Source organism: Osmerus eperlanus, chromosome 16 (genome assembly GCF_963692335.1).
Source record: "Osmerus eperlanus chromosome 16, fOsmEpe2.1, whole genome shotgun sequence".
NCBI classification, from domain to species: Eukaryota; Metazoa; Chordata; class Actinopteri; order Osmeriformes; family Osmeridae; genus Osmerus; species Osmerus eperlanus.
Window position 1 is genome coordinate 15,288,188 of NC_085033.1, and position 20,110 is coordinate 15,308,297.

Below are 20,110 nucleotides of genomic sequence, written 5' to 3' on the forward strand. Positions count from 1 at the left end.
GGATAAAGGCAAACTGCCAATCACGCGTATCCTTGACGACCTTCTAACCCCCCTTCTAGACGTAACGGATCAGAGCGCGTTACTTTATGTCCCGGTGCTACAGAACGCGGACTTCCAGGGACTTTTATAACACCGGTTGGGGTTACGCGCTACCGGTGAGTAGAGACCGTTATTTGCTATCCATGTTTTTGTTCACTTTGAAACGGTGTAACAGTATGAAGTGTGTATTCATCACTGCGTACAATCCACAACCAACTGATAAGATAAGAGGTTGTTTAAACTACCTGTCTAACCGCTGGACCGGACCGGTTACGGGGGGGGGGGTGTTCGTCCGGTTATTGTTGTCAAAGTGTCAAACTCAAACTGGAAACACACCAATTGAGACACACAGGGTCTTTAATCTTTTAAAGCCGCTAAACCGCTTCCGTTTTCACCAGCAGCGCTGCCTGGCCGTGGCGCGTCCCGCGAGCTGTCGTAGCAGCCGGGGCACGCGGATATCAGACAGCTGGTACTGGGGTAGAGATATGCTGCTGACACTTTAACACGGGATAAAAAACTGACCTCACACCACAAGTTCAAGGCCTACTCTCCAAGCGGACAAATATGATACTTAAAGTACACTTAAAGTCTACACAAACACATATTAAAGCGTCAGTAACATGTGACTGTACGGTACATACAATTAGTACATTTCCAATTGTGGGGTATAGGGAGGAAATCAAACTTGCAACCACCACGGATTCACATTACACACACATGAGGTTCTATTTGTAGAACGTTCAAAACATCTCCAGCTACAGCTACAGTTCTGAACAGAAGTAGCGAAGAGGAGGAGCAGAGTAAGAGTGGAAGAGGAGGAGGAGCAGAGAGAGAGAGAGTGGGAGAGGAGGAGGAGAGAGAGACAGAGTGGAAGAGGAGGAGGAGCAGAGAGAGTGGAAAAGGAGGAGGAGCAGAGAGAGAGAGAGAGAGAGAGAGAGTGGAAGAGGAGGAGGAGAGAGAGAGTGGAAAAGGAGGAGGAGCAGAGAGAGAGATAGTGGAAGAGGAGGAGGAGCAGAGAGAGAGAGAGTGGAAGAGGAGGAGGAGCAGAGAGAGAGAGAGAGAGAGAGAGAGAGAGAGAGAGAGAGAGAGAGAGAGGAAGAGGAGGAGGAGAGAGAGTGGAAAAGGAGGAGGAGCAGAGAGAGAGATAGTGGAAGAGGAGGAGGAGCAGAGAGAGAGAGAGTGGAAGAGGAGGAGGAGCAGAGAGAGAGTGGGAGAGGAGGAGGAGATAGAGAGAGAGTGGAAGAGGAGGAGAGAGAGAGTGGAAGAGGAGCAGAGAGAGAGAGTGGAAGAGGAGGAGGAGCAGAGAGAGAGAGAGTGGGAGAGGAGGAGGAGAGAGAGAGAGAGAGAGAGAGAGAGAGAGAGAGAGAGAGAGAGAGAGAGAGAGAGAGAGAGTGGAAGAGGAGGAGGAGAGAGTGGAAAAGGAGGAGGAGCAGAGAGAGAGAGAGTGGAAGAGGAGGAGGAGAGAGAGAGAGTGGAAGAGGAGGAGGAGCAGATAGAGAGAGTGGAAGAGGAGGAGGAGCAGAGAGAGAGAGAGAGAGTGGAAGAGGAGGAGGAGGAGAGAGAGAGAGAGAGAGAGAGAGAGAGAGAGAGAGAGAGAGAGAGAGAGAGAGAGAGAGAGAGAGAGAGAGAGTGGAAGAGGAGGAGGAGAGAGAGTGGGAGAGGAGGAGGAGAGAGAGAGAGAGAGAGTGGGAGAGGAGGAGGAGCAGACAGAGAGAGAGAGAGAGAGAGAGAGAGAGAGAGAGGTGGAGGAGAGGGAGAGTGGAAAAGGAGGAGGAGCAGAGAGAGAGAGAGAGAGAGAGTGGAAGAGGAGGAGGAGGAGCAGAGAGAGAGAGAGTGAGCAGGAGAGGTTGAAAAGGAAGGGGAGGAAAGAGAGGAGGAGTGGAAAAGCAGATGATTAGCTGATAGCATGTAGCCTAGAAAAAGCTGCCCACAGACACAATAGCAGGAGAGTGATTATCTGATAGCATGTAGCCTAGCCAGCTAGCCAAGACACAGAAGCAAGCTATGAATTAGCTGAAAGCATGTAGCCTAGCCAGCTAGCCAAGACACAATAGCAAGCTAGGCATCCCTCTGATGGTAGCTAGGCTACAGCTACACTGAGGCCAGATGCCTGGCAGAGATTTAGCTCTAAGTCATCAATGATCAGCTTAGAGTTGCTTAGACAGCAGTCCTATCTGGGACTGGTTAGTAGCATACATGCTGTACATGACAAGTGGTGTCATGTCTTAGTTACAGCTAACTGTGAGTTTGCCTGTCTCTGTGTAGAATGTCAGTCTGTCATACCAACCTGTCTGTCTGTCTGTCTCTGTCTGTCAGTCAGACCTGTCTGTCTGCCTGCCTGCCTGCCTGCCTGCCTGTCTGTCTGTCTGTCTGTCTGCCTGTCTGTCTGCCTATCTGTCCTTGAGGTAAGGGGCCCTGTATAGCTGGAGTGTGTTCTTAGACTGGGAGACAGGAAGTCTGGAGCACAGTTTTAAAACACACACACACACACACAGAATAAATACACAAACGCGCACAAATTTAAACACACACACATGTTTTAAATGCTTGGGATGCGCTTGAATTAGCCTGGTGTTCCATGCCCCAGGAACCTAAGGTTACTTCCTGTCAACTTTCCACTGGTGCTGTGCTGTTTAGGAGTATAAATCAAACACTGCCAGCACAGGTATGCTGACCATGTGACATATGTACGGAATCGGGTTATGGGTTTCATAGATAGATAGTTGAGGTTAGGGTGTGTATGTGTTAACCCACAGTGCGTGTCTGTGTCAGAACTGGTGGGACAGCAGAACACACACACACTGTACCACATAGATAAATCAAACTAGAACATGACAGACAGAAGAGCTTCTAGAACCAGGACAGGACAGTGTGACTGAACACTAGCAGGCTCTCATACAGGGATCTAATGAACCTATTGAACACCCCCCCCCCCCCATACACACACACACGGGTCAGGGAGCCCCCCCCCCCATACACACACACGGGTCAGGGAGCCCCCCTCACATACACACACGGGTCAGGGAGCCCCCCACACACACACACACACACCCTCTCTCCCCCCTCCCTCTTCCTACTAAGACAACTAGGTCAACTATTCATCAATGTGGCCACTTTGGTTGAGATATATAGGTCTAACCCTCGAGTTTTCCAACCCTGCTCCTGGAGAGTTAACCCTACTTAAGAGTGTATGTCCAGGAACTTTATTGGATTGTTTTCTTTCAGAACAAAGAAGGTCTACTTAGACCAGGATAACAGAGAAACTGTCTCTCTGTGTGTGTTTACTTCCTGTGTGGGCAGATCCAGGGTCAGTGTTTACTTCCTGTGTGGGCAGATCCAGGGTCAGTGTTTACTTCCTGTGTGGGCAGATCCAGGGTCAGTATGGAGGAGGAAGAGCTGCTGAAGGAGAGACTCCAGGCCATCACGGTGAGCTGACCCCAGATCAGATCTCACATCACCTCAACATCCCAGACTCTCTCTCTCTCTCTCTCTCTCTCTCTCTCTCTCTCTCTCTCTCTCTCTCTCTCTCTCTCTCTCTCTCTCTCTCTCTCTCTCTCTCTCACTCTCACTCTCCCCCTCTGTTTCTCCCTCCCTCTGCCTCTCTGTCTCTCTCTCTCTACAGGAGAAGAGAAGGGTGCAGGAGGACATTGCTCTGAAGAAGCAGGAAATAGACAAGGACAAGCTGAAGCTGCAGCACCTGAAGGTGAGCTTTCACCCTGACTGTTCCGGAGCTTTCCGGAGTGACCCTGAGTGTTCCTCAGTGTTCCGGAGTGACCCTGAGTGTTCCTCAGTGTTCCGGAGTGACCCTGAGTGTTCCTCAGTGTTCCGGAGTGACCCTGAGTGTTCCTCAGTGTTCCGGAGTGACTCTGAGTGTTCCAGAGTGTTCTGGACTGACCCTGAGTGTTCTGTTCTCCAGACTCTATTCAACCTTTCTGCCTCAGGGGGAGAGAGAGTCTGTCTGGCCGCAGTCTCTTTTCTTCTCTCATTCTGTGTGCTCTCTATACATCGCCCTCCCTCACCCCTACACTCCAGAAGGCTCCAATGAAAACTTCTCAATCCCCCCCCCCCCCAACAGAAGCGGTTCCTCAGGGACCAGTGGCTGATGGAGGGCTCCTCAGCGCTCAGCTCCCAGCAGAAACAGAGCCTGAGAGACGACCAGACACACACCAGGCTGCTGCAGGGCAGCATACACAGGTACACACACACACACAGGTACACACACACACTTACACAGGTACACACACACACACAGGTACACACACACACTTACACAGGTACACACACACACTTACACAGGTACACACACACAGGTACACACACACACACACAGGTACACACACACATGTTAGTGTGGCAGGGTTAGGGTCAGCAGGGTTAGGGTCAGCAACCCTGTGTGTGTTTGTGTGTGTGTGTGTGTGTGTTTGTGTGTGTGTGTGTGTGTGTGTTTGTGTGTGTGTGTATAAACGTGTGTTTGTAGGATGGAGAAGGAGGTCGAGGAGCTGGAGAGGGAGGAGTCTATGATCTCCACCAATGAGAGCTTCATCCTGAAGAGACTGAAAGCTGTAGAGAAAACTTCAGAGGATATCATCAAGGTACACACACACACACACAGTCACACACACGCACTCACAAACACATTCTTGAGATTCTTGACAACTTACTAACATCCTCTGTTTTACAGGAAGCAAAAAAGAACTTCAAAGAAGGTAAATGTGATTTGACATTAGACACCATGTTACGGTGGACCATGTTACAGGATCTGTCTGTCTGTCACTCTGACCTGCCTACCTGTCTGTCTGTCTACCTGTCTGTCAGCAGAGCTCCTCCAGTTCCCCCCAGAGGCGCCGCTGTCCTACAGACCCCTGAACTACAGACTCTCTGACACACACACAGACCGCGACCAGCCCAAGCAGAGTAAGACACACACACTCACACACACACACGCACACACTCACTCAACTAAGACACACACACTCAGAGAGCCATAGGTGAGAAGGACGACCTCAGATTCTCTGTCATCTGATCCAGCGTCTCCGCTCTCCTAATTTTCTTGCTTCCTCTCCCCCTCCCCCTTCCCTCCCCCCTCCCCCTCCCCCCAGCTCTCTTCGCCATGGAAATCAATGTCCAGAAAGACCGACGCACGGGAGAGAGCAGGGTCATCTCCACGGCAACCGTCACCCCCCAGGAGCTGCAGCAGCGCGGGGTCAAAGTTTACGACGATGGCAGGAAGTGCGTGTACGCCATGCGCTGTGACGGGCCGGGGGCGGGGCCGGGGGCGGGGCCGGGGGCGGGGCCAGGGTCACATGGTGTGGACGAGCTGAGCTCCAGCGAGGTGGAGCAGCTCCTGAGAGACGCTACTGAGAGGAAACACCAGAGGGCGCCACAGCGCAGCGACACCAGCTGCAGCCACCAGGGGGAGCTCTCCACCAGCAGCAGAGCACTGTCTCTCCCTGCAGTACCTCCCACCAACCACAGGGGCAGCAGAGGGCAGAGCCTTAGCCAATCCAACCGCAGAGTAAATGGACACCAGCTGTCACATGACCACAACCAGGAAGTGTTCTCCGGAACAGAGAGCTGCTACCTTGAGGCCAATCACATTCCAGCCCGGTCTTACCTCAGCAGCGAGGACAAGTACTACCAGCCAGTCGACAGCTACCGTCAACAGCAAGGCCACACCCCTTCCTACTCAGACCTGTACCGCCTCCCAGCTGACAGCCAACCGTCTGCCATCTTCTATAACTCCGCCTACCCGGACCGGTGCCCCTCCCCTCTCTACGAGGACGACGCCCCCTTCCGCATACTCAACGCCCTGCCGGTCAATCCGGACGTGTCAGAGCCGGTCACCGCCATCTTCATGGGCTTCCAGACGGCCGAGGACGACAGTGGGCGGGGCCTGGGCTACGAGGGTTCCATTAAGGCGGAACTTGTCGTCATCGGCGACGATGATGACGACGGCGGCGAGTCTCACGTTGGGCGCCCGGCCGAGGGTTACCGTAACTACGGTTACCAGCAAGGCCAGCGAGGGGTGGAGCCTAAGGCCGCTAACTGCAATGGCGGCGGTGTGCGAGGGCGGAGGCCGTGGAAGGGGGTCTGCAAGCAGGAGGGCCGATCAGAGCGACGCCTCAGAGAGGGGAAGACGAACGCAGGTAACAGGAAGATCAGCAACACCCAGAAACACTGCTGCTCCGTCATGTGAACAACTAACTAGACACACACTAACCTAACTAACCACGCTGCTAACAGTTTACTGGGCTAACTAACCACCCTGCTAACAGTTTACTGGGCTAACTAACCACCCTGCTGGTTAACTGGACTAACTAACCTACTGCTGGTTAACTGGACTATCTAACCACCCTGCTGGTTAACTGGACTAACTAACCTACAGCTGGTTAACTGGACTAATATTGCTGTCATTGTCCTTTCCTTCGAACCCCATGACTACCAGCGCATCATCTGCTAATGGAAATCTCTGTTTGACAGTATTTTACACCTTTGTCTTAACTGTAGCGCAGCATAGCTTAGCTTCCTCCTGTGTGACGTCATCATAGAGCTAAGATTAGGTATAGTGTGCTCCTGGAGAGATACCCTCCTGTAGGGTTACACTCAAACTCTGCTCCTGGAGAAGTGGTCTCTCACCAGTAATACAGAGACTGGAGACCATGCTCTAGCTCCCTCTAGTGGCTGAACTATGTCATTACATTTAGGCCATTGACGTCTGATAACTGGTATATAGCTTTTAGAATGATTATTTAAAATTACGCTTTCATAAATGTTGTAGTTTTTTTACTTTTGGATTAAAGAACAAAGATTGGATTGTGTGCTTGTTTTTTTCTGTGAAGCTGCCTGTCTGCCTGCCTGCCTGCCTGCCTGCCTGCCTGCCTGCCTGCCTGCCTGCCTGCCTGTCTGTCTGTCTGTCTGTCTGCCTGCTTGCCTGTCTGTCTGTCTGTTTGCACACATATACAAACACAGATACACCCCCTCTCACACACACACATTTCAGCGTCAGGACAAGTCATGTGACCCGTGTGTCTTTCAGATGTGATTGGACACGGTAGTTGTTAATCTGGTGTCTCTCTAACATGGGCAGACAACCAGACACCTCTCAGCTGTGTGTGTGTGTCTGTGCGAGAGAGAGAGAGAGAGAGAGAGAGAGAGAGAGAGAGTGTGTGTGTCTGTGAGAGAGAGAGAGAGAGAGAGAGAGAGAGAGAGAGAGAGAGAGAGAGAGAGAGAGAGAGAGTGTGTGTGTGTCTGTGAGAGTGTGTGTGTGTGTGTGTGTGTGTGAGAGAGTGTGTGTGTGTCTGTGAGAGAGAGAGTGTGTGTGTGTGTGTGTGAGAGAGAGAGTGTTTGTGTCTGTGAGAGAGAGAGTGTGTGAATGTGTGTGTGTGAGAGAGTGTGTATGCGTGTGTCTCTTTTTTGTTGTCACGCAAACAACGACATACAAACATCTGAATGTCAATGAGTGAGACTAATTGGCTCCAATATGATGTGTGTGTGTGTGTGTTACAGATACACATGACGTGAGTGTGTGTGTGTGTTACAGATACACATGACCTGTGTGTGTGTTTGTGTTACAGATACACAGATGCTGAACTAGACCAGCAGAAGCTACAGGACCAGCCCCCTCAACCCTGCTACAACCCTGCCTGCTGTTCACTACCTGTCTACTGCACTGACTGGCTGGCTGGTTTACTAGCTGGTTGGTTGGCTGGCTGGCTGGTTTACTAGCTGGCTGGCTGGTTCCTGTTAACAACCATATTACTCATTATGACTGTTAAGATACTAGATATGTGATTACTGTCTTGATATCTGTCAATACACTGACAGGTGACGCTGACAGGTGACACTGAATATCTGCTATATATTGTTTTTACACCCACACAGGGCACACACACACATCACACACGCACACACTACACACACAGAAGTCAGTGCTGGTGAACCTTCCAGTGCCTTAATCTTCGTGCCTGTTTTAATCTGCGTGCTGCTTTAGAGGAGTCTGCATCCGTAATACCCCAACATCTGTCTGAGTCGTCTGCTGAGAAGTGAACCTGTGTGGTGATTATAAACATGACTGCTGAGGGATTAAAGACTGCTGGTTCTAACAGAGTGTCGTCTGGTGGTTCTAGAACAGAGTGTCGTCTGCTGGTTCTAGAACAGAGTGTCGTCTGGTGGTTCTAGAACAGAGTGTTGGTCTGGTGGTTCTAGAACAGAGTGTCGGTCTGGCGGGAACGTGCTTGTGAATAACAGGGATCCGCATTGCTTTGTGGGTTTGTTGAATTATATATAGAATTGAATATATTGAACTGACGTAGGAGGTGTGTGTGTGTGTGTGTGTGTGTGTGTGTGTGTGTGTGTGTGTGTGTGTGTGTGTGTGTGAGCGAGCGTTGCATGAGTGGATGTGTCACAACTGTCACTAAAACCTCTGCTCTGATTGGTTGGATCCCACGCACTCAGTGTGTCGCTAAAGCAGAGAGAGCGAGCAGGGGAGAGAGGGAGAGGGAGCGGGAGGGAGAGAGGGAGAGAGAGAGAGGTAGGCAGATGCATATACCCTTGGCTCCACCACTGGAACAAGCCACTCTACAAGACAGCACACACTCCAAGACAAGACAGCACGCACTCCAAGGTAAGCACACTTCCTGTCATCTTGTTTGCTGTGTTGTAGCACTACTAGAATCTAAATTATGATAGTAGGAATTATGGTCTGGCATAACCTAACCCACTGTGCAGACTCTGGGGCCGGTGAGGGCAGGATGACTGATGCGTGTAGATCTGCTTAACTGTTTCTAGCTTTACAGAGTTCAAACTGTGTGGCTGTGAGTCATCCACCTAGAGAGAGAAAGAGAAAGAGAGAGGAAGAGAGGGGGATGAAACCATTTCTTGATTCAAATCTTTTTTGACAGCAGTCTTTGTATAAAAAGATTTGGCTTCCCGGTTTGCAAACCAAACACACAGTAGACAGGGCCTGTGATAAACGTGTGGAAGACAGAGAGAGAGATGGAGGGAGGGAGAGAGGGAGAGAGGGGGGAAGGTGGGAGATCAAGCAGGAGATTCAGGAGATTTGGATAGAGAAAGAGGAGGAGGGAATTAGGGAAAGATGGAGTGGGAGTTGGGGAGAGATGGAGGGAGGGACGCAGAGAGAGAGGGAGGAAGAGAGATTGAGAGGGACTTAAGGAGACGCAGAAAGTCAGAGAGAGAGAGAAAGGCAGGGAGGGGGGAGTAAAGGAAGAGAAAGAGAGGTGGTTCTAAACAGGACATGTTGTTGCTTTAGCAACGTGTGGGAGAGGAGGAGACCAGGAGCAGAACTTAGAACATCAGACACACACACACACACTCAACACACACCACAAGACATAGCGAGCAACCACTCACATTCACACACACACACTGAAGCACACAGACACAGACATACTGAAACACACACACTGGCCTTTCTCTCTGTCTGTACTGGAGAGGAGAGGGTAAATGTTATTGATTAGTGACGGCAGACAAGCTGGCCCTGCCGGGTCTGGGCACTAGGGGAATGGGGGGGGGGGTCATCTGGTCAGAACAGCCTTTATGGTTCAACCCTGCCCGCTGAAGAGATGGTAAGTAACTAAGTACAAACACTATTTATTTTTCGGACAACTTTTACTTTCACTCCTTACGTTTTTTACACAAATATATGTACTTTGTTTTTCACACAATTTCAAGCCAGGCTCGTTCATTTAGTTTTAATCTGTAAACTGGTCTAAACTGGTCTAGACCGGTCTAGACTGGTCTACGAAGCCATGGAGACAGAGAAGGAACAAGAACCTTTGTTGGAAAAAGTTTCAAAAGGTTGAATAAATATTTTAGAAAAAGTTTATTTAAAAAAATTCTGAAAGGTAAAAAAAAAATTGTGAACAGGGTTCGAAAAGAAAGTTTCAAAAGGTGGGAAAATATATATTTTTTTTTATTAGAAAGGTACAAAAAGGTTTTTCAAAAAAAGGTTTCAAAAAGGTTTGCATCATTGATGAGTACTTGATGAGGACTCTACTATGCTGTACTCTATTGTACTCGACTTTAATCTACTCTGTTTTAAGCTTCTCCGTTCTCCTCTTCTCCTCTCCTCTAGAAAAAAGTTTTGAAATGTTTAAAATAATTTTTTTGGAAAAAAAAGGTTGGAAAAAAAGTTTCTGAAGGTAAAAAAATACAATAATCTCTCCACCAACAAATTAAAGGTTGAAAAGACCTTGAGTATCTAATATACTTACTGTACTCTGCTCTGCTTTAATCTACTCTGTTTTAGGTTTCTCTGGAGAGTCTCTCTCTCTCCTTCACCCTCCCCCTCTCCCTCCTCTAGTCTTACCCCCAGATGCTTATCTCCTCTGGGCAGGAACAGCTGAGGAAACAGGTCAGAGACCAGTCCTGGCTTGGACTGACTTGGCTAGACTTCTACTCTACTCTGCCCTGCTCTCCTTTACTCTACTTTGCCCTGCTCTCCTTTACTCTACTCTACTCTACTCTGCTCTGCCCTGCTCTACTACCCTTTACTCTACTCTCCTCTACTCTTTTCATCATCTGGTTCTCTTGGTCAGATTAGCAGGGCTTCTCTCATGAAGACTGATCTAATACTGACCCCAACCCTCACCCCAACCCTGACCCCAACCCGACCTGTAACCCTACCTCCTTACCTCCTCTCTCCTCACCTAACCTTGTCTCCTTACCTCCTTTCTCCTCACCTCCTCTCTCCTCACCTAACCCTGTATCCTTACCTACTCTTTCCTTACCTCCTCTCTCCTTACCTCCTCTCTCCTCACCTAACCCTGTCTCCTTACCTCCTCTCTCCTTACCTCCTCTCTCTTTACATCCTGTCTCCTCACCTAACCCTGTCTCCTTACCTCCTGTCTCCTTACATCCTGTCTCCTCACCTAACCCTCTCTCCTTACCTCCTGCCTCCTCACCTCCTCTCCTTACCTCCTGTCTCCTTACATCCTGTCTCCTCACCTAACCCTCTCACCTCACCTCCTGTCTCCTCACCTAACCCTGTCTCCTTACCTCCTCTCTCCTTACCTCCTCTCCTCACCTAACTCTGTCTCCTTACCTTCTCTCCTCACCTCCTCTCTCCTCACCCAACCCTCTCTCCTCACCTAACCCTGTCTCCTTACCTCCTCTCCTCACCTCCTCTCTCCTCACCCAACCCTCTCTCCTCACCTAACCCTGTCTCCTTACCTCACCTCCTCTCCTCCTCTCTCCTCACCTAACCCTGTCTCCTTACCTCCTCTCCTCACCTCTCCTCTCTCCTCACCCAACCCTCTCACCTAACCCTGTCTCCTTACCTCCTCTCCTCACCTCCTCTCTCCTCACCTAACCCTGTCTCCGTACCTCCTCTCTCCTTACCTCCTCACCTCACCTCCTCTCTCCTCACCTAACCCTGTCTCCGTACCTCCTCTCTCCTTACCACCTCACCTCCTCTCTCTTCACCCAACCCTGTCTCCTTACCTCCTCACCTCACCTCCTCTCTCCTCACCTAACCCTGTCTCCTCACCTCCTCTCCTCACCTCCTCTCTCCTCACCTAACCCTGTCTCCGTACCTCCTCTCCTCACCTCCTCTCTCCTCACCTAACCCTGTCTCCGTACCTCCTCTTTCCTTACCTCCTCACCTCACCTCCTCTCTCTTCACCCAACCCTGTCTCCGTACCTCCTCTCCTCACCTCCTCTCTCCTCACCTAACCCTGTCTCCGTACCTCCTCTCCTCACCTCCTCTCTCCTCACCTAACCCTGTCTCCTTACCTCCTCTCCTCACCTTCTCTCTCCTCACCTAACCCTGTCTCCTTACCTCCTCTCCTCACCTCCTCTCTCCTCACCTAACCCATGTCTCCTCACCTTAAGAGTCCTGGTTCATCCTCCCACCCCACCTAGAGTTCAGGGTGACATGGAGATGGAACCACATGTGGCAGAACAATGTGCCAGGATGTCAGGCGAGGTATACTGGGAGTCAGGTGGCTGAGCGGTGAGGGAATTGGGCTAGTAATCCGAAGGTTGCCAGTTCGATTCCCGGTCATGCCAACTGACGTTGTGTCCTTGGGCAAGGCACTTCACCCTACTTGCCTCGGGGAATGTCCCCGTACTTACTGTAAGTCGCTCTGGATAAGAGCGTCTGCTAAATGACTAAATGTAAATGTAAATGTAATGTATACTGCAGGGCATGGACTGTGGACTGTCCCAGCCCTGTGGACTGGGGAGAGGAACGAGCTAATGAATTCAGAGCGCATGGTGACCTTGGTTGGGGAATCGAAAATGCTCCAAAGCGTGCGGGCATCATCAAACGTTCGATCGTGGGTCTCTCTGGAAACGGCGGAGCCTCGAGGGCGAGAACAGAATGCAGCATTCTGCTCCGGTGCAAGCGCGCGCAGGCTGACACATACGCTACACTCTGTGTGTGTAAGTGTGTGTGTGTACGGGGGAGAGAGAGACAGCCAGCGCGAGCGAGGAGGAGGAATGCGTTGCATTTCAGTGGCGTTTCTGCCAATACATATCGCGTCTGCTCCGTTACACAGACAAATTTGTTTTTGCAGATCGATAGCCACGAACTGTCCTTTCTGACGCCCCCACATTAACTACCTCTCGCGCCGCACCCAACCAAACCTATGGTTTACTCGCGACGGGTGGCAGCTTGGTTGTCCGCGCTGCCGGTGCATCTCGTGGGGCAATGTGGCGGACTGACTAAACTGGAGATGATCTCCTTCTGGTTGCTCTGTTGGAAGCTGCTGGTAGGTAACCCGCAGATTGTTCGGTGCTGCATGCGCATACTGTAGCTTGAAACTACGACCGCTTAAACGAACAAACTGGATTTTTGCTTGGCTACGGCGCGTGAGTTTAACGGTCGGTCACGATTCCTAGCATGTATTGCTTGCGGTGCCCCGGTGCATGACTCTGAATCCACACCCTTCGACAGAATTTAGACAACGTGTGTTTATTTTGCGGTGGAGTCTAGGCTGGTTTATGAAACCACAGTGTAACGTTCTGCCAGTTACCACCTTGCTTTTGGTTGCGGCGAGAATAGTGCATCTAAACGGTATGATCTTCTATTTGTTACACAATCAACAGACAAAGGGGTAGTTTAGTGAGACGACATGCAAACACTATTGGTGGAATCAGATGGTTGCTGTATTTTTCTAAATGAATGTGTGGGGTAGATACTGCCGAGGCAGGAGAACAGGTGTTACAGTAAGGAGGAGAGAGAGGGAGAGAGCGAGGGAGAGAAAGAGAGAGGGAGAGAAAGAGAGAGAGATGGGAAAGCAACAGAGAGAGTGAGAAATAGAGGGGGGAGAGAAAAAGTCTCTCCTTTCTGATGTAACCCAAACAAGACTGTCCTCCCCCACCCTCCCTCACCCTCCTCCACCCTCCCTCACCCTCCCCCACCCTCCCTCACCCTCCCTCACCATTCCTCATCATAGAATCTCCCTAGAGATTTTACTTACAGAGGTATAGATTCTAAACATTCTAGTTCTTGTGGAATAGATTCTAGATATTCTAGTTCTTGTGGTAGAGATTCTAGACCTTCCATAGCCTGTACAGCACAGTGCAGGACTGTCTCCTGTCCTCCAAACTGGGTTCATCTGCAGCATATGCTCCTGTCACTAGCAGGGGTCTGGCTCAATAACTGCTGAAACACCCCTTAATAACCACTCTCACCAAGCACCCATACACAGCACACACTCATGTGAGCCCACACACAGCCCCCCCAAACACACACACACACACAGAGGCCCACACACACAGCGTTGCCATGGCTGCTGCAAAACCTTCATCTCTGTGACTTCCTCCCACTCTGTCAGGAGAGAAGAGGACAAGAGGAGGAGGAGAGGAGGGTGGGAGAGGAGGGTTGAAGAAAGGAAGGGAGGAGAGGAGGGAACGAGGGGAGGAGAGGGGGAGAGGAGGGGGGGAGAGGAGGAGAGGAGGGGAGGAGAGGAGGAGAAAAAGGGAGAGGAGGGTTGAAGAAAGGAGATCGGGAAGGTTAGATGATAAGAAATTCTGCTTTGCAGATGGTGATGATTAAAATACTGAAGAGGAAAATGTGATGATGAAGGTGATGATAATAATGGTGATGATGACGGTGATGATTAAGGTGATTGTTAAGATGAGAATGAGGAAGTTGATATGATATGATGAAGATGATTATGATGATGTCTCCACAGCGAGCTACTTCTGGGTTGAAGAAGATAAAAGACAAAGAACAAACAGACAGTGAATCTCCGCAACACACACCTCAACACACACCACACGCTGAACACACACCTCAACACACACCACACGCTGAACACACACCTCAACACACACCACACACTGAACACACACCTCAACACACACCACACACTGAACACACACCTCAACACACAACACACGCTGAACACACACCTCAACACACACCACACGCTGAACACAAACCAAATACTGAACACACACAGTCGGAACAGCGCTCACTTGCCCAGTCCGTCACCATGGAGACCAGCAGCTCGGGTGACCTGATAGGCTGCTGGGCCGAGATTGAAAACTTTGGGAAGGAGAATTACCCAGAAGCCCTAGGGTCTGAGGAGGAAGAGGAGCCTGGTGAAGGGCCAAACATGGAGGAGGAGAGAGGAGAAGAGGAGGAGAAAGAAGAGGAGGAGAGAGGGGAAGAGGAGGAGGAGAGAGGAGAGGATATGAGAGGGGAAGAGGAGAGAGGAGAGGAGGAGAGAGGGGAAGAGGAGGAGGAGAGAGGAGAGGAGGAGGAGGAGAGAGGAGAGGAGGAGAGAGGGGAAGAGGAGGAGGAGAGAGGAGAGGAGGAGGAGGAGAGAGGAGAGGAGGAGAGAGGGGAAGAGGAGGAGGAGAGAGAAGAGGAGGATAAGGAGAGAGGAGAGGATAAGAGAGGGGAGGGGCCCGGATACAAGGTGGAGGATCTCTTTCCTGAGGAGGCCGATGACAGCCCCGCCCAGTCTGACGTTCCACGGCCTCCATCCATCCTGGATCAGCCAATCAGAGACGAGGTAATGTCCGACGCCTCAACGGGCTCGGGTCACGACCCCGACCACGACCTCAGCGACTGCCTCCAGGTGCAGTTTGCGGTCGTGTCGTCCGACAGCGACTTCGACGACCAAGGGAAAACCGTTGCCTGCACCGGCAACAAGGAAGAGGGCGAGGAAGGGGCGGTGGAGGCGGGAATCCAAGATGGCGGCAGCGACGCGGATCCGCCCCTCGTCCTGGAACAGCCGTCCAGCCCCCCTCCGGCCCGCCAGCTCCAGACCTCCAGCCCCCAGGCCCCCAGCCTGGGTCTGATCCCCGAGGACGAGGAGGGCTGCCTGGGCAACGTCTCCAGCCGAGCCCCTGTCCTCCGCTCTCCCTCCGCCTCCTCCTCCACCTCCGACCCTGACCGCAGGGTTCCCCAGGACTACTGCGTCCTGCAGGAGAACGTCAGCGAGAACGTCAGCGAGGAACACGTGGACTTCCTGAGCGCTCGGCAGCAGTGGCGCCAGATGGAGGAGCAGGTCAAAGGTCAGGTCCTCCCCCAGCCTGGGGTCAGGGTGGGGTCAGGGGTCGCCCAGGGAGGTCACAGCTTCCTGCCCTTAAGGAGCGTTGAGCACCCACGCCGGGAAGCGGACCTGGGAGGGGACGGCCTGCACCACGCCACGTTCAGCCCATGTTCGGAGGACTCTGGCGTGGACGAGCTGAGCGGACGCTCCCCCTACGAGGAGCCGGAGAACCAGGTGGAGAGAGAGATCCGCCTCACTCTGGAGAGGGAAGAGAACTTCCGCCGGGAGAGGATCCAGGGACAGACCAGGCCCAGACCCTCCACCCTGCACCCCCACGCCCATCCCGACGACCGCAGGAGGGCCGCCCCCAGCCCCGGCACCCCCACCTTCTCCATCTCCCCCTCCCCCTCCTCCCCCCGCCCCGTCTACCACGAGATGTCAGCCAACAACGTCATCATCCTGGAGCCCGACTCCTCCCCCTTCCCCGCCCGCACCCGCCCTCACGGCCTCCCCCTCCTCTCCCCAAGCCACGCCCCCCCGCACTTCAATGATTGGTCCCCGAACATCGACCCGTCCAGCATCATCATCCTGGAGACGTCCAATCTGATCATCCGGAGTGCGTCGGAGTTCTGCCTGAGCTCCGCGGGGCTGGGCGTGGCGGGCGGGGAGACGGTGCAGGAGAGCACGTTCAGCTCTAACCCCTTCTTCAAGCTGCGCTCGCGGAGCAGCATGTCGCTGGTGGAGCAGGAGATCCGGGCCGTGAGGCAGCGGGAGGAGGACTGGAGGAGGCAGCGAGCTCAGCTACAGCTGCCGGGCACCAGGGAGAGATACGACACCGTGCTGGTCTCACCCAGCCTGCTGGAGGGGCTGGGCTATGACCGCGGGGGTGAGTGGTGGGGGGGTGGGGGGGGGGGGGTGGAGGACAGGAAATGACAGGAGAGGATGACTAGAAATGACCGGAGACCCTCAGGGTGTGACTAGAGATGGTTCCTCCCTGTGTGTGTGTTTCAGAGGTGCCGGTGAGGTGTGTGTCCTCCCCCTCCTCCCCCTCCAGGGTTCGCAAGATGGACCGCTCCACCTTGTCATGTGACCACAGGGTAAGTCCTCACAGCAGTGCACTGTGACACAAATCAAACAAACCTGTAATCAGAGATTGGCTACTTCAGAGACAACACTCGTGTACTATTCACCTCACAGGGCTCCCAGCTCTGACTAGCATTATGAAAACACCTGTAGTCTCGTCATGAGGTTCTGTCTGCTCTGTGGATGACTCATCTGGGATGTGAAACACAATCCGTCACTCATCCATATGTCGTCCTCCTCTGACTCATCTATCGTCCATCTGTTGTTCATCATGATCCTTCACACCTCTGTGTCTGTTCATGTCTTCATCTCTGTCTTCATCTCCTCTTAATGAACATGTTCATCATCCGTCCTTTTCTGTTTTCATGTCCGTCTATACCTTCACCGCTATTCCCCTCTTCACATCCCTATCTCTGTTTCTCTATGTCCTACAACATCCCTCTCTCTATCTCTCCATCGCTGTCTCCCTCTTCACCTCCGTGTGACCCTGGGCCCTGGCTGCAGTTCTACAGGTGAACATTCCTTCTCTTCCCTAGTTCCCTTCCTCGCTGTCCTGCTCCGCCTCCTCCACCTCCTCCACCTCCTCCCCTGCTTTCGCCGTCTCTCGCCGACAGAGCGCCTTGGCCCAGCGCTGGGAGGCCAGCCTGCTGGCCAATCACAGCAAGGACTGAGGGGCAACTCTGGACCGACGGGCCAATCAACAACCGGCTAGCGAGAACAGCTGATGACCTTATGGCCTGGTCCTTCTGAAACATGCACCTGTGACACATTAGGTCTGGGGAGATTACCGGGGTAACATCTGAAAGGTCGGCCATGTTGCTTTTGCCTGTCCAGTTGACTCAGAGGCTGTTTATCAATCCACGTTCTTTTCCGTTCTTGTGTTCTCGTGAACTTGTTTGACGTCATCTTTCAAGGCCAAGAATTGTTCCAATCCAGAGAACGCAACTGACCAAGAATGCCTAAAATGCCCGGATGTCGATCCACCACTCCAGGATGCACTCCATCTTGCGAGACCATTCTCATCAAGAACATTCTTCTCAAGTACACAAGTACGTTCTTCGGATTGATAAACTGATATGTGCTTGGGGTCAGGGGTCATGGGGGTCAGGGGTCATAGGGGTCATAGGGGTCAGGATCTGGGAGATCCTGGTTGGAGGATGAATGAGGACTAGCCAACAGCTTCTTTTATTGCCAATACTTCCTGCACTTTTCTAGATGTTACGTTTTTACTATTGATACAACTTGAATTTACTGTACTGAATACATATAAATATATAATATATTGATGACTGCAATATTTATAGTGAAACAAGGTTGACGAAGGACGTTATTTACACCACTTGACTACTGACAGATCCCAATAACTCTCTGGATTTTGAAAGACTTCTGATTGCTGATGTGAATGTGCTGACAATACTGTCTTGTGAAGATTTGTACCTATTTTATGTACCGTATTGATTCAATGAAGGGGAAAATATATTTATGGTATTTTCGTATTTAATCTAAGCATAGACTCTGTGATAAAGGTCATGATGATGTTGTGGTGTAAACAATGTGTCTGGTGTTGGAAGGCGCAGCTGATCTCAGTGAAATAAGATGTTTTGATGACATGGTAATGTTACACTCAACAGATTAAAATAATCCCAGGTTATAACCAAATGGTTCCAGAAATACAAAGTACTGTAGGAATTATTTGGTTTAATATAGGGTTATTAAAATCCCTGATTTGGGCATATGACACATTACTAAAATATATTCCTATATTTTTGGTGTGTTTTGACATGTTTATATAAGTAATAATGAATCCTCAACATTGTTTTAGTAGCTGCATTAGAGTCAGCCAGGCCAAATACTTTAAAATACCAAGACTTGGAGTGCCCTTGATTTATGGTACCTCCTAAATTGTACCCAACACGCATGCACCCCATTGACCACATCAAGTGCACCAAGAACATGTGACCCATAAGTGTCACCCAAGGATCAAATCAAACACACCTTAACTCGTTGTCATTTACACTGCCCTGCTATTATCTTGGGGCGCTCTTGATTTAGGTTACCTATTACAATTAACCCAACGGCTCAGTCCTATAAGTGTCAACCGAGAGTCAAATCAAATTCACTTTAACTTCATTACACAGGTCAGTGTAATCTGCCCTGATCTGCTATTGGCTCGCAGGGTCGAAGGCCTGGTTGATTGACCACATCCTTGTAGCTTTGCTGGCTTGTTTGCTGTTTTCAGCCAGTCTGGTTCAGCTCCTATGTATTAATATTATTATTATTGTTTTACAGTATTATTACGTTTACGATTTTCAGTTTGTTTTGGTGTTCAGTTGTTTCATGACGATTCTATTTTTCGTTTGTAGTTTTCATCGTTTGCAGTGGAAGAATACTTTTGCGAAATGAATTAAAGTTGACAATATTGAAAGGACTTTTTTTCCCATTCCATTGCGCAACAAAGTGTGTGTGCGTGCTCGATATGGAATGAGAGAAATAGAGGACAAAGTGTGATGGAAAGAGAGAGAGAGACAAAGTATGTGAGTGTGTGTGCTTAGTTGATAGGATTATTGACATGGAGGTCATGTTTTGGATGCTGCAGGAGAGGCTGCTGTCCCAGTCTCTTACGTAACACTCTGATGTGTCCGAATCCTAATGGACACAGATTTGATGGGAGAGCTGTGTAACCCCTATGCATGCTAATGTTCACACGCTAACAACAAGAGCGTGTCATATAGAATCACACGGAACAATCTAGAACCCTCTGAAACAGATTCTATATAGAGAATCTCTAGGTGCCTGATAGAATCCTCTTCAGTGCATTATGATGCTGTTCAGAATCCCAGTTAGTTCCATTCTGACATGGAGGAACCGTGGGGGTTCTGGAAAGAGAACCGTGGGGGTTCTGGAAAGAGAACCGTGGGGGTTCTGGAAAGAGAACCTCCTGTTCCTGCAGACGGATCTACAAGGTACCATTCTGTTTTCAGAGTGTAGTGTTCTCCATGTCCCCTTTTTCTTCCAGAAGAAGACGTAGATTCACTATACATATTATAACTATATACTGTATATCTGATAACTATACCTTCACTATATTATTAGTGTGAATTCACTATAAGGAGACATCGTTCCTCAGAGATGCAGGTTGGTTCAATGCAGAGAGCAGTTTTAATTATCCATCATAATTTAATTATAAATCCAGAGCTTCAATATTAAATAGCGTAAATGGTGGATTCCTTCTAAGATGAAGATGCTTATAGTGGAGGAGAGGAGGAGATGAGAGTCACCTCCTCTCTGGGGCTGTCCTGTGAAGTCCTGTGATTAAAATAATACCCCAGTAATCTCCTTGTGGCATGGCTCAAGTTCAGCATCTGTATTTAACAGAACTGGTTTAGCTGCAAACTGCAGAGGCAGACAGAGAGAGCGGGGGAGGGAGGGAGGGAGGAAGAGAGAGAAGGAGAGGTGGGAGAGAGAGACAGGAAGAAATAGACAGAGAGAAAAAGGAGAAGGATAATTCCCTTCCAGCT

The 20,110-nt window shown here is 50.6% G+C and overlaps 2 protein-coding genes and 1 long non-coding RNA gene across 7 annotated transcripts; all 3 read left to right on the top strand.

Moving 5' to 3' along the window:
• palmda (palmdelphin a) lies at nt 1-8,141 on the top strand. 4 transcript variants are annotated; one of them, XR_009932464.1, is made up of 9 exons: nt 1-155; nt 3,340-3,465; nt 3,662-3,742; nt 4,115-4,233; nt 4,517-4,631; nt 4,721-4,745; nt 4,855-4,953; nt 5,139-6,304; nt 6,366-6,850. XR_009932464.1 is itself a non-coding variant. In XM_062482106.1 (9 exons), the coding sequence occupies exons 1-9, from the start codon at nt 87-89 to the stop codon at nt 7,631-7,633; spliced, it is 1,701 nt and encodes a 566-aa protein (XP_062338090.1). In that variant the 5' UTR covers nt 1-86; the 3' UTR covers nt 7,634-8,141. The 4 variants fall into 4 exon arrangements, 1 of the variants encoding a protein (XP_062338090.1); XR_009932465.1 differs by having other exon boundaries at nt 4,858-4,953; XM_062482106.1 differs by lacking the exon at nt 6,366-6,850 and adding an exon at nt 7,614-8,141 and having other exon boundaries at nt 5,139-6,185.
• Nucleotides 8,142-8,618: 477 nt separating this feature from the next.
• On the top strand, nt 8,619-14,405 carry LOC134036869 (uncharacterized). 2 transcript variants are annotated; one of them, XR_009932458.1, is made up of 2 exons: nt 8,619-8,662; nt 14,199-14,405. It is a non-coding gene; the product is annotated as an uncharacterized LOC134036869 (long non-coding RNA). The 2 variants fall into 2 exon arrangements; XR_009932457.1 differs by lacking the exon at nt 8,619-8,662 and adding an exon at nt 12,235-12,770.
• Nucleotides 14,406-14,792: 387 nt separating this feature from the next.
• On the top strand, nt 14,793-19,017 carry si:ch211-153l6.6 (uncharacterized). Its single transcript, XM_062482019.1, has 3 exons — nt 14,793-16,395; nt 16,521-16,606; nt 17,129-19,017. The coding sequence occupies exons 1-3, from the start codon at nt 15,030-15,032 to the stop codon at nt 17,261-17,263; spliced, it is 1,587 nt and encodes a 528-aa protein (XP_062338003.1). The 5' UTR covers nt 14,793-15,029; the 3' UTR covers nt 17,264-19,017.
• Nucleotides 19,018-20,110: the final 1,093 nt, after the last annotated feature.